General features: G+C 45.1%; 1 protein-coding gene across 2 annotated transcripts; it reads right to left on the reverse strand.

Annotated features, from left to right (window-relative positions):
- Positions 1–1,072: 1,072 nt before the first annotated feature.
- On the reverse strand, positions 1,073–13,519 carry LOC149363011 (techylectin-5A-like). Of its 2 annotated transcripts, none has more exons than XM_089569855.1 (6): positions 13,332–13,519; positions 7,513–7,692; positions 5,235–5,377; positions 4,775–4,880; positions 3,584–3,751; positions 1,073–2,497 (listed from the first exon to the last, which is right to left on the reverse strand). In XM_089569855.1, the coding sequence occupies exons 2-6, from the start codon at positions 7,652–7,654 to the stop codon at positions 2,226–2,228; spliced, it is 831 nt and encodes a 276-aa protein (XP_089425981.1). In that variant the 5' UTR covers positions 7,655–7,692; positions 13,332–13,519; the 3' UTR covers positions 1,073–2,225. The 2 variants fall into 2 exon arrangements, with proteins under 2 accessions (XP_089425981.1, XP_089425980.1); XM_089569854.1 differs by lacking the exon at positions 13,332–13,519 and adding an exon at positions 9,770–9,919.
- Between the last annotated feature and the right edge of the window lie 578 nt (positions 13,520–14,097).

Here is a 14,097-nt window from a genome sequence, read left to right on the forward strand (position 1 = left end):
GTTATCTGTCTTGCTCGAATTCTTCCCCTCAGTCTATCGAAAAGCTGTAACAGCTGAGGAGCTGCGCTCAAATTTCGCCTTAGCAAGTAACTTAATCATCGGCAAATTTTTTCATTAGACGCAACAATGTTTGTCTTCAAGAAAGATTTTCAACAAATCACAAACTTTTTAGGGCCAACATTGAAGTCATTACCGCAGTAAGAAGTCACAGTCGAATACTATTGCGTTCACCTCTTCATTGAAAACAGTTTTCTCCGAGTGTGCTTGCACTATATGAAAAGAAAAAGAGTTTTCAGACACCTCGTTCCAACAGTTATCAACAGATGGCACCACAATACTGCTTGGCATGACGCCGAAGTTTAACGCACTCAACTCAAAGCAGGCCGGAGAGCGGTTCCACTCAAGAATGCTTTTTCTCTGGCCAAGTGGGCATGGGAGGGTTTGCATTGTTATGGAGCGATAGATGAGGCATGTCACGGCTTTCGCAGATTTCGCCGCCCCGGTGAGGGTGGAACGTGTGGGACATTAGCATGAAAACGTAAATGCCCCATGTCGCAGAAATGCCGGTGTCGGCGTGGCCGTCGGTGTCACGGAAAATTTAAGACCTGTCGATTACAAGAGGCTCCATATATGGCGTAAGCCACTCCAGCTGTGCAACAGAAAACACAGACAATCAGTATATTAACTCTATGCCCCTGACCATCGGGCACTCGAGTTGCGAGTCAGACACGCTACCGCTACGTCACGCACACACGTTCGTACGGCTTGGTTAAAGCGGGGCCTTATATTAATATCGTGTGGTCTTTCGCATGTTGATTGCGAATGTGGAGAGGAAACAGGGCTCGTGTCTGCGTGGGCATAACGAACTGCTGTCGCTTCATACCCTTAAATGAGCACACCACTCCTCCAGTTTTGTTGAAGCACATTTTTTTTTCATTGCCTTTCACTTGTTCATCGTTCATGCAGCGCTGTCTGACAGCGGTAAGGTAACAATTGCCGCTGGTTAGAAGGTTATAAGTTTTTATTTATTTTTATTCTTTTATTTTTTTATTTATTTCATACTGCAGATCATCTTACAGATCCAAGCAGAACAAATACATGTTAGATGTTAGATACATGTTTCGCTTGCTGATCTGGCCCTTATTTTTTTTTTTGGTATGTAGGATGCTGACGATACCTGAAGGATGGTCGTATGAACGAAGTCTAACGTCGGTTTTCGCACATTACTTTGCAAGCATCACTGTCCATTTTGCCTTTTAATGCACGTGCTTTGGTTGGGGCAAAAGCACATCCCGTGTTTATGCATAATTCCTTGTGTAACTTTTCTGATTTCGCGTTGCTCGAACCTGATTGCGCCTTTCTCGTCACTGCATGCTGCTAAAATCTCCCAGCTTATGTGAGGCTAGACTGTCGAGACTTCTTTCACTACATTTATTTATTCTGAGTGCCGATCGGTGTTACAGAGAGAGGAGTCGATGAAATACAAAGTATGCCTGTCTACTGGGCAAATTAATGAAGATGATCAGGAACAGCAGACTTGAAGGCATCGGTGGCGATGATGAAAAGGACGAAGGCGAGGAGGTGGTTCCGATCTCTGGTAGTTTTTTGGATAGAAGATTAAAAATAATAAAAAAGTATTTTGCAGTCATATGGCACACCAACTTCGAAGCGGTGGTCAATGCGAGATAACAACTAAGTAGGAGTAAAGCAATGATTGTTTTTCATTGGGGAGGTAAACTTTGCGAAAATAGCAAATGTGAAATGCGACGGAAAAAGAAGCGGCCAGGAGCATTAATTATTTTCCTTGTAATTGTTACACTGGGTAAACAAGAATCATTGGAAATAATGAGGCGAGAAGACGGATGTTTATTGATTCGAAGCCTTGCATAAGTGATTTGGTGTGATCATCATGAACAAAAGAGGCGCACTCTGGTTCTGGGCACACAAGAGACTGAATAGAAGTATTCTTAAGAACACAGGAGCAAGCAAAAAGTAATGGCGAAAGAAATAAAGTATGCAGTTAGCACTGTTATAAGTTCAACGTGCGTTTTGCGCGTTAAGCTGGCAGTAATGCACGCGCCAAGATACTTGTAATTAGGGCAGAATTTAAAGCAGAGTGATTAAGGAAAGGTAGACGAAGAAGTGTAGTTAGACATGTATGTTACTCACGTAGCTCACACTTACCAAGGTAGGCAAAAGTAAAACGAGCAATCCGCATCAAACGTCTAGCAAGAACACGATGGCCGAATCATCATTCTGACTTCTGGGTACGAGTAATGGTAGAGGCGATTTGGGCTGCCCCGCACGCTCCACTCAATTCCGTCACCGTAGCTGTCATGTACTCCATTCAGGTTCAGGCCATTCAGGTTGGAAGCGTGGCACTTCCTGTACCACCAGCCACCTCGGTAGGTTTCCGCGCAGTTTGCAGGCGCGATATCATTATCGCGGTCAAATGTGGAGAAGTTCTGGTCGTTGTTGTGCACCAAGGCGTCCCAGCCTGAACGAAAAATTAAGAAATACTTCAGTCAACGTCTGTTGATGGTCAGTGTACAATGTAGGCTTCTTACTACCCGAGACAATGAATGTTCTTTTTGTCCAATAACGTCCGAACTGATAAGGCATTTACTGTGAATGATTAGCCTAACAGCACCAATATTCTCTTATGAAAGCACCTTATGAAAGGGATTGCGCATGAGGACTGCTTACTCCCTTTTCATTTCCATGTAGGCATATCGTACTTCGACTGCAGGCCGCTTAAGGGGTACCTTTCTGTATGAATCCCGTGATATATAGGAATGGATACTATAATGTATGTGGAGTTTGACGCAGGCATATTACAAAGAATCGCTCATTTTGATGATGTTGGTAGTGAATTTTTATGGCGCAAGGGCATCTGCCGCCAAAGAGCTCCATGGCACAAGGTTTTCTCGATCGCTCAAGGTTGGATCAAAGACTCATTTCCCATTGCATTTCACCCTGAATAAGCCAAGCACCGGGCCAGAAAAAGCAGGTACCATCACTGGTGGGTAACGGGGACACTGGGGATCAAACATCGCTCCTCCCACATCCGAGACGGATGCTCAGCCAGTAGGCTACCGCTGCGGTAGGAACACTTATTTTCTTCCTTAGGCAGGTTTTGAATCCAAAGTGAAAACGAGATATCGTGTTCTAAAATAAACTTTGGTATTCTTTCACTGTTGTCTCCATGGCGAGGATTTCTGGAGTCCCTGCACAGCCAGCTCCCTCACGAATGGAGGACGCCATGCAGACATACGGTAGATGTAACCCCATCAATTATTCCGGTTTCTACGTATGGATTTTGTCGTAGGCAGTGAACATAATTTTCATCCTTATTTCGGCGACTTCCGACGCCTTGAGTCTGGTTTATTGTAGCCTTTTTTTCTTCTATTTTCCTTTGCTTTTATTGGCGCTGAAGCCTTGAGATCCGTCCTTGCATTCTCCGGGAAGCTGCGGTGCTCAGACTTGTTGCAAATGGTGAATTAATCAAAATTTAATATAATTACTCTCTTATCACGGCGTTTGCTCGCAACCATGATAAAATAATTTGTTCAAAGGCGCTCACCTTCCGGTCCAAGATATTCTCCAACGTTAATCTTGAAGAGGCTCCCCTCGTCTCCTACCTCCAGGCCATCGTAGTCAATCGATACGCTGTCTTCCGTACTATTGGTAAGCATTACCCTAAGAGTCATGTCTTCGCCAGCTGACGTGAGTGCGTGCAGTGCGTGGTTACCTGCAAAGGTCAAAATGGAATATACAGGGTGTATCACCTATTACTTTACACCATTTCTAAAAAGAGTTGTTTGGATTTAGAAGAGCGCTTCTTCGGCATAGCATTTTAGAGGTGCAGTACATTAGAATACAGCGAAGATGTGCAAACTAGCAGGCTTGTTAACTAAGATTTCGTAGTTTACGTTTTAACTAACACTGTTAGGGTTCTTAATTGTTTATAGGCATGTAGCCCACCGCTATTAATATTCATATCTGTTTTTAGAATTTCTAAAGCCCGGTTACCCTCGGCGTTGTGACCCAAAAGAGCTTGGCTATTTCGACAAGTTACGTGCATTGGACAGGTTGTTTTGTCTGCAAGCTTCTCGAAAGCGCAAATATTTGGGCGCCCTGTCTCTTCTTCAAAACTTTATCATTGGGCTGGAAACGGCAATTTTACGCGTGAGAGACACGACTATTTCACTAGCTGCGCTAAACCATTCAATAATGAGGTATTAACGAGCAGAACTCTCTTCTTGGTTATCTGGCTCCGGTTAAAAATAGCCAAGTTATGAACAGATAACTCTCATAATGTTCAATGATTTGTGTCGTGTATTCAAAGCTTACAATTATAAAACTTTTTGTCAACAAAGAAATCTTTTCTCCGGTCTATATTCTATAGGTCTTCTTTGCCTTGCTTTATGCGCTAATACAACTTTACTATGTACTTCGATTTCCCAATTGATCTTTTCAGGCCTTTTAAGTTGTCAAAAACGTTCTTTTTTTTATTTTGAGCACCCCTTCAACACTGTTGCAGATGCCAGCGCATTATGCTTTACATCGTGCATTGTCCTTTATTTCCGAACAGCTCTTTTTTGTGCTACATAGCTTTTCTATTGCACACATGACCACTTTCTGTTATCGTGGGTCATAAAAAAACCTGCCCACATTTAACGCCTTTTGCAGTATACCTAACGTAATTTACTAGTGATTAATGGCTTTATACCACAACTCAATTTTGTTATTAATGACTTCGTCTCTGTCTTACCAATCCAGTACTCCCCAGCAGGATTACCGAATCCATTAGCGTATTCTGTCCAGTTTTGGTAGAAGTAGTACGCGCTGTTCCCAAACTGCCCCCTCTTTTGAATCACCTGTAAAAAAAGAAGACACATAACGTTTGTGCTCAGATTGTCGTAACTAAACCCATAGAATAAAGAGACAAAAGAACAAAAATACATCATGGAAAGAACAAAAAAAGGCCGCCGTGGAAGAACTTAACACCGATTTCGCGTAGAAACCGCCTGCGGTATTCAATGTTACTAGCCTGCACCGTCAGAGAAGACGACTTAGCAAAATCCAGGTGCCAGGAGCGAAGAAGTCTCATCATTTTTTTGCCAAATATTGGCCAAAACTGAGCCGCTTTATCTTCTAAGCACAACACTGGCGGCGCCTGCGTCTTCGGTGAAATACGCGCAACAGATACTTGTTTAGAAAAATGCTCTCACCGTCCAGCCGCCGCCGTCCGTCTCCATGTCGCAATACACGCTCTGTCCCGATGGGCCTGCCGCCTTGTGGAACACAGTGTAGACCCCACTGTTTTGTTGACCAGCATTCAGCAGATCATTACAGCTCCGGGGCAGGCTGCTATCTGAAAATGGGACCACCGTTTCAGCAGTATGCCAACTGGCTGCTCACATCTCGCCGAAAGGCTTTTAACTCTCAAGCCCGAGTTTCTTTCAAGCTGTCCGACACTTTCCAAGCCCTGGTGAACAAGGCGCGCAGGGTGTCACAGCATTACTTCAGATCTTCTCAGCAATCAGCTTGCACTTACGGATTCGTGTACACTGCGATTCTAAACAGAGCAGTTGTGCAGCAGCTCGACCAGTTACTTCCGACGCTCATACCCCCTTTTCTGTTTAATCAATTCTATTCCCTATTTCTCCATGCAACCTTTGGATGATGAAAACATTTTAATACTAAGTAAGAGCTGAATCAAAAATGTTTAGTTCGCTGTACTAGGCATCACGGCGTTCAAATCATCCCGGAGCTTCGCTAGGTCTCTCTGAAAAGTAATTAAGGGAAATAAACAACAAATGCTTTATCCAAACAAATCATGAAGCGTCATTGGCTTTCTTGTCAACTCCGCCTCGGCTCAGCCAATTCCCCCCTCGGCCCTTTTTTTCCCTCCATAGCTCGAGCTATCAGAGAGATAAGAAAGCGCCAGCAAATAAAAGCAAACAACCGTGTAAGCAAACATTTGCTGCTTATACTCTGTGCTCATGGCAAAAACGAGAGGTGAACCCAACGCTTCGCTGCTCAGAGCTGTCCGCACCGCTTGAACCCCCTAAAGCTGGTTATACATTGGTTCGGCGGGACTAGGAACAGATGCCGGCAGCTAGCGCTCAGAGCTGTTCGGGTTATGTGCGTTCTGCCTTTGTTCCTGCAATCCATGCTAGGAGCGTAAACGGACACCGCTCTGTTCTTGGCTGACGTAACCTTGGGAGCGTCTGTGAGTGGGCTCCTGACCCGCCGTGAAATTCAAAAGGCGCCGCTTGCCACTCCGGCGTCATATTTTTGCCGCTTGCGAATGAACGCACCACATGCACTTGGGCAACAACCGGGCAAACGACTCTAGCCTAGGTTTCCCGCGCGTCCTTCCTGCTTTCGAGGCACTCTACCCGGAATATATGGGATGCGAAAGTTTTGCCTACACAAAGAACAGCTGTCCATTTTATTAAAGGAAAGTTCGAAAGGAATCAATTAACAGTGCTAGAAATTACTGTTCCGAAGTAATTGGTTGCATAGTTAAATTACACAACCAGAAATGTAACGCTTTAGATTACAAATTACCGATAAAAGTTATTAAACTATATAGCCGCCTTACTGTAATTTAATTAATGGCATATCAATCATAAGCACTGAAACGACTAAAACATAGCGGGAAATCTATACTCTTTCCATTGATTACTAAACGTGCAAATATACGGCGCAGTCCTTTACGTACTTCGTCATAAAGCGAGCTCTATTCACACATTATGAGTGACACGCCGTGTTGAGCGCGGTAGCTACTTGATCTATGGCATTAAGTTTTTGAGGAAGAAAAATAAATTAGACGATATGGAGGCTTCTTTTTTCGAACGAAAGGCGACGCCGCACTTCACTGTGCCATGAGCACCAAACATCATTGATTAGAATGAACCGGGCCGACGGTACATTTCTTGGTAAAGAGTTATGTCTTCCGGCTTAGTGTGGCCAACCGAAACGAATTCAGAGCTTTTGAGCTCACGGGTGAATTTCGCTGCATTTAACAGCATTTGTCAACACAAGCTGCAAAATCCTGGAGCTAATTGTCGCCCTTACATATGTGTTCCCTGTATCAATTTATTACATCATCTTTTTTTTATATATAATTCATCGCGCCTACCTCGTTTCCTTTGTTCTGCCCACTACTTTTTCGCCTATGGGCCCACTGTTCAGCTGGGCAGCTGAAGCACCTGCGAGCATATCTGCTCTTTTTACGTGCTTCAACTAAGGCGGGGCACTGAACTGATAGAGAACGTTTTCAGGTTAAGCAGAGCTTTCGGCTCCTCCTACTGTAAGTGCACTTCTTACCCAGCCTCTGGGACCAGCGTTTTTATCACCTCCAAGTTAGAGAAATTAGCAGCCTTAGTGAGGCATCCTGTGTCCTTCTTGTTAGTCCGCAAAACTGTTTCCTAAAATTTCATGTCACTGTTGGTTGCAGATAAGAGTGCGTCTGATAATGTTAGCAGAAAATAGACTCACCTTTTATGTCACCAATTAATCGAGTTAACTCCCGAATGCGTTCCACTGCTTCTTGGAAGGACGGCCTTGCTACTACAGCCGACAGCACTGCGGCAGTTGTGGTGCTGGCGACAAAGTAGAGAAAAAGGCTGCAGCGTGCCATGGCAAGTCCTCTCCAACGCTGACGGAGACGTCCGATTACTACGAAAAGCAAAAGAAAAAATTCAGTGGGCATTTTGGCTCTCTAAAGTGCTGCAAGGCGAAAGCCCTTCCTGGCGCACTGTTTGGCATTGACTGCAAGACTGTTCGTGCTGTACTAGTGCTTTGTTTGACTACACACTTTGAGTAAAAATTACAACTACACACTCTGATTGCCGACTTTGACTGCTTCTTTAGCACGACTCTCTCTCTGCTTCGAACACCCTTAGGAGACTACAAACCAACACATACCCAACACCAGCTAAATTACACCTGTGGTACCCTACACTATACTCTCCGCAGTGCCCACACTGTGGAGATGTAGCTAACCTCTACCATATGGTGTGGGCATGCCAATTTAATCCCTTACTTGACCCCATTCCCAACCCCTCGGAGGAGCAGTGGGAGGCTATTCTGCTCAGCGATGATCCTGACCGTCAGCACTGGCTGGTGGGGAGGGCCACCGCAGCAGCAGCAGCCAATGGACTACCGGACTAGGCGGCCCACCCACATGTTCTGAAAATACTGAATAAATAAAGATGTTTTCAACCAACCAACCATCTCTCTGCTTCGATGACTTCGGTTGCATCCATGGCGCTGTTCGAAGTAATGAGGTATGTAATGTGGTCACCTACGGACGCCTCACGCCACCTGTCGGAGCGGACGACAACTATTTTATTAGTTGTGTGCTCCAAAAGGGGGCGTCAGGCATCCGTGGGTGACCTTATTACTTCGAATCCGCGCACTCTGACGCCATATCCATTTCGATCAACCGAAAAGCGTGACACCTCTGCTGACAACTTTCTGACAACGATGAGGCATTAAAGGCTTTTGCCTTAATAAGAGAATTGTATTATTACCTGCCTTGCCTTTAATGGCCCAAAGCTGAGTGCGCATCTACGTGCGGAAGCGAAGGCGCCTGCAATTCTCAACACATCACCTCAGGTTTAAATTCAGAGGCGGCAGCCTTGCGAAAAGTGCAGAGTATATCAACATTTCGGGAATTCAAAAGGAGTCTCTGCCTCTAAGTTTTCTAGCGCATTTAGTGGGCATCGTTTAAAAATAGCAAGCTTACATATCAGCCCTATAAGTCCTAGGTATAGTAAATTTCGGCACTGTGAATGCATAAATAAATGCAGTTAAAACATTTCATAAAATTTCAATTTTCTTTACGAATGTTCTGCCTTGAGGCCAATATAAACACTCTGTACAGGAATATTGTCCCTTTGACACGCCGTTTTCTGTTTCCATCGAAATGAAAAATTTTCTTCCTTAATAGTAAATTCAGGCCTTACAAAAAATGTTGTTAGTTTTTGAGCTCAAAATACTAGCGGCTCACATTCTAAGACATCTGCAAATAGTTGTACAAGTATAAGTTAACTTATTAAGTAAACACCCGAAGGATTGTGGCAATAATTTATGTTACGAAGGTGCAGATAACCCTTGAAATTGCTAAAAAATGAAGTCACTTCTAGTGCCGAAATATGTGTGCACAAAAATAGCGGGCGACGTGCTACCCCGCTCACATTTTCGCGAAATATTATTTACCGGATCGCTATACGCTTTTAAAAACAGCCTAATTGTAAGAACAAGAGTAAGAAATGCACCTGAAATTAAGAAGTTCGATGTTAAATGCAGCCTACTCCCAGGAAAAGCTGCGAGTTTGTTTTGTGCACAATTCTGTGCTTACATTGTCAAAAGGTTAAAACTTCTGCTCTACTAAAACTAGGTTACAAGGGACATCGAAATATTATTCGCATTTCACTATTCTTCATTACGTCCACATTGCTGCACCTGACGCCTTTTACTGGGAATTTAATAGTTTTGAGTACAATTGCAAAAATTTCGACTCAACGTGTGAAGCGGCATTAATACATCAAAGGGGGTTTGGTCAATCAACAAGCAGCAATTTGCAGTTCTTGGTTTTAAGTCATGATTTCCTGCGGCACCACGCCTGTAATCTAAAACGCAGTTGTTACGCAGCAATATTTACTCACGATATTTACTCCCATTCCCCACAGCAGCGGCAACATAGCAAAACATTGGGTGAAATCCTTGTATTGGAAACGTGAACACTTACAGCTTCGTCCACCTTCTCTCTGAAATCTTCGGTGTTAACACAGAGGCCCGTATCCCTCACATTGCCATGCGCAGCTGCCGTCACAAGTAGCTTGAAATGTTTTTGAATACAGTCAGTGTCGAAGCTGGCGCCGGGGACGCGGGCCCATCCCGTCGCCGCTTTGATCGCAAAGAGACGCGAGCGCCACCTCTCAGGCGGCGACAGTACTGCGTTAGTTTTCATGGTTTTCTTTTCGCTGCCATAACGCCCATTGGCTGCTCATGGCGAGTTTGAAATTGTCGACGCTCGCCGGCGCTACAGTATACTCCCTATTCTAGTGCACTGTACCGGCTCTTCGCATTCTCTGCGCTGTGCGCACGGCTTCTTCGAGCCGCGCGTTGGATTTCGACGACGTGCTGTAGTGTTTGGTTTGGTTTGGTTTATGGGGTTTAACGTCCCAAACCGACTAAGGCTATGAGAGACGCCGTAGTGGAGGGCTCCGGGAATTTCGACCACCTGGGGTTCTTTAACGTGTTGTAAAGTTTGCGTACGCTAGCGCAGGATGCTCGGGGCTGAGATTTTCGATACAGATCTTGGCCAAAACTTAAAGCCCTTTTTTAAGTAGTTTCACACTGCAAAGTCGCAGAAACACGACGTTCCCCTTGGCCCTTTGTTGTTTGGGTTCATAAAATTGGTTTGGTTTTATCTTGGCATCACGGGTTTTCCCATACGCTCCTCAAGCCACGACCGTGTAACAGACGCGTCTTGGAGAGGAGGAGATACCAAAATCGCAGTAGCGGCGGTGGTCGATTCGTCTTTACGCGAAATGACCAGCGCGTCTCTCCGAGGCTGCACAGCTGCAGAGTCCGAAGAAGTAGCCGTTGCTCTAGCGGTGGCGGAGGGCTATAGAACCGGGCGGTAACTAACAATACTCACGGACTCTCAAACAGCCTGCCGAAATTACATGAATGGCAGGATAGGTCGTCACGCGCTCCGTATACTCCTCGCAGCGAGCGACAGAATTAAAAGCCAGAAAGAACAAAACGACAAGATCCCACACAAAATTGTGTGGGTACCGGGGCACACGGGGGTGGCAGGGAACCAAGAGGCCGACAGGATAGCTCGAGGATACATTACTTTCCGAGCATCCGACGAGACCGCGGAACTCGCGCCAGCACCCAGGGAATACTCGGCCATACTACAATACAATAGAGGCAGAAGAATGCGATATCCCCCACCGCACAAATCTCTCAGCCGAGAGGAAGCTGTCACTTGGAGACAATTACAAACAGGCTCTTTCCCAAACCTACATATACTAAACAAAATGCACCCTACGATATACACGGACAAATGTCCCTGGTGCGACGAAAAACCTACTCTATACCACATCACATCGGCCTGCCAAAACATACGCGTGGTCCCCAAAATACAAAACCCGAGTGCGGAGCAGTGGGAGACTCTGCTGTCCAACGACCGCTGCGAAGACCAACAAGGTCTGGTACAGCGAGCTCAACGGGCGGCAGTGGCCAGCGGAGCCCTGGGCTGAGGGCAACCGACCACTGATTACAGGCGGACGACTTCGACAGAGAAGGCTCCTGGGGGTAGAACCAAGACGTCTCTGAAGATTCCCCCAAACCGCAGGAAAAACCATTAGTGTAAATAAAGTTTTCCCTTCCTTCCCTGGCGACACAGGCTATGAGGTGCGTCGTAGTGGAGAGTTACGGATAATTTCGACCACCTGGGTTCTTTAACATGCTAGAGTGAGATTGTGGCTATAAATGCTAGTAAACTGTCGTGTTTCAGTGATAAAAAGAATATGAAGGCGAAAACTACGCTTTTCTTTCTTAAATACGTTTTTGTACGCACAGGAGCCGTCATTCGTTACGCCCCGATGGATGGATGGATGGATAGGAGCGCCCCCTTTGAAACGGGGTGGTGGCAATTGCCACCATGCTCAGCTTTTCTTTATTTATTATTTTTTTTGTTTACTGTGTTGGCAATTCTCATTAAGATTCTCCATCAACTTTGCCTACGGTTTCCTACTATTCTAACCTTATGCCACATCTCTGCTTTTCAACCACCAATCCTCCAATCGCTTTTTGCTGACTTCCACTGCAGATTTATTTACATGACCATTGTTATCTTTAAACCCTAGGGCCTCAGAAAGAGTGACTGTGCCTGCATCGACATCCGGATGGATACCATCACATTTGATTATGAGGTGTTCAATTGTTTCCACAGATCTACCACACACTGCACATGTGTCATCTTCTTCGTTAAATTTCTTTTTGTAGCTGCGCGTTCTAAGACACCCTGATCTAGCTTCAAAAAGTAGGGCACTGCCTCTTGAGTTATCATAGAAAAATTCTTTCCTGATCTGCCTTTTCCAGAATCGATATAGTTCTACACTATGTTTCTTTTCCATTGAATTCATCCAATTTTTAACTTCCGCGTTTTTAACCTGTCGTTTAATGCTCTTTCTTTCTCCGTCCTCATGACCGGAATACTTACTGGTTAGTTTTCTAGTTCTTTTCCGCCACTGTGAGTCAACGTTCTTTCTCAAAGCGACTGCAGCGCCACCGCAAAAGCGGCAATCGAGTGGGCCCGCTCTGCTCACTGGCGCGCCGCCGCTGTTTTCACAGTGACTTTCCTAAAAAGTTGTTGCTTAGGAGTATTTGTTGCGAGTCCAGTTGCTTCATCGCTTCAGTTAGCAATAAAATGCGCGCAGATAAACACATGGAGGATATGAGGTTGACGTTACGAGCTCATCCTGTGTGCCTGTGTGCGCCTTTAGGCGTTCGAAATTTGTTTCTTAGACGACATCTCAAGGCAACGCTCGTATTGCACAATTTTAGAATTGTGGTTTCATAGCGGCCGCATTTAGTCTATTGGAGGAGCGCGTCACGCCCATTCTATTGTACTCCTTTTAGTCGCCATTCTTCTCGACAAACTGCATCTATTCTTTTATTAAGCATGTCGTCTGTTCTGTACTCAAGTGAAGCTTCAAAATATAAAAAGTTTTAGATTCTGACTGTAAGAATGGTTTGGTTTGGTTTGGTTTGTGGGGTTTAACGTCCCAAAGCGACTAAGGCTACGAGAGACGCCGTAGTGAAGGGCTGCGGAAATTTCGACCACCTGGGGTTCTAAGAATGATAACTGCTTATAGGCAAACTACTACTATTAGTCGAGTAAGTGTAACAACCACAAAGCGCAAATTGACAGATACGAACGGAATACATCCAAAGTCAAAATATAGTTTCTTCCTTCGTTCATTTCATTTAATGTCGTTCATACATATGTGTTATAAATTGGTATTTTTGAAAACGAAGGGGTGCGAATAACAAGTTCTCATGTGTGGCATGGAAGTGTTAAACATGGCACTCCATGAGGATGCCACTTTGCTGTCTAAAGCAAAGCGACCGCATCCCATATTTTAGCACGGCTCCGATAGCGTAGAGGCGTTGTGGGTAGGTTCACTGACTGATTTTTCAATTATTGCAAGAGAAAACGATAGCAATAACCATGTCATTTCTGTTCGTCTTAAACACAGATTGCAAGACCTAGCAAGGATAAGTCAACTTACTTGAGTCTCGTGGAAGACGTACAGCCGGCAGCCTCCCAACGCTCGCATGTATTTGCCGCTTCGTAGCAAAGCCTTCAGCAGAAGACAACGCGCCCTTGAACCCACATTCGCACGCTCACGTGGCCGAAAAAAGCGAGCTGTCAGCTAAGACCTTTCGTCGGCCGTGAAGAATACTGCTGTGAAAGAAAACAGGCCTCAGCCATTTTTGATTGCTTCCCGAAGAATGCAGTGACCTATCGCCGCCTGGAGCCGCTTATCTTGTTTTGGACATTGGATGAAACTGGATACACACTCAGAGGTTGCATCCTGATGCCGCAAGTCTACCATGGAGTACGGGTAATTACTCCGCGCACTCGTTGACCGACCCTGCCTAATGTGTTCCTCTTGTATTCCTTTCTTTCTCGTTTCATTTCTTTCCTCCTTCCTTTTTTCCTCCTTTCTTTCCTTTTCCTGCCTTGTTCTGTTTCGTTATCCGTCTTTTTTTATTCCCCGCCACAGGGAGACCGACAATACAAAACCCCTGAGGGCGGCGCAACGCACCCGTTATTTCTTAGCATTTTTTCTTATTTTTTATTTATTTTCTTTGTGCAGGATAGGCTGCCTCTCGGTGTCTTCTTGGCGCGCATGTACCACGCAGTCTTCCTCAGATGCTTTTTATGGCCTCCTTCGCGCTCTGAGTCGAGGTTCCTGGAAAAATCCTCATCAGCAAAAGATCACTCGGGTCGCGCACGAAGATTAGAGGAATAAACGTGTGAATTCGACCTTT

Source organism: Amblyomma mixtum, chromosome 2, assembly GCF_055824585.1.
Source record: "Amblyomma mixtum isolate Tamu chromosome 2, ASM5582458v1, whole genome shotgun sequence".
Lineage (NCBI taxonomy): Eukaryota > Metazoa > Arthropoda > Arachnida > Ixodida > Ixodidae > Amblyomma > Amblyomma mixtum.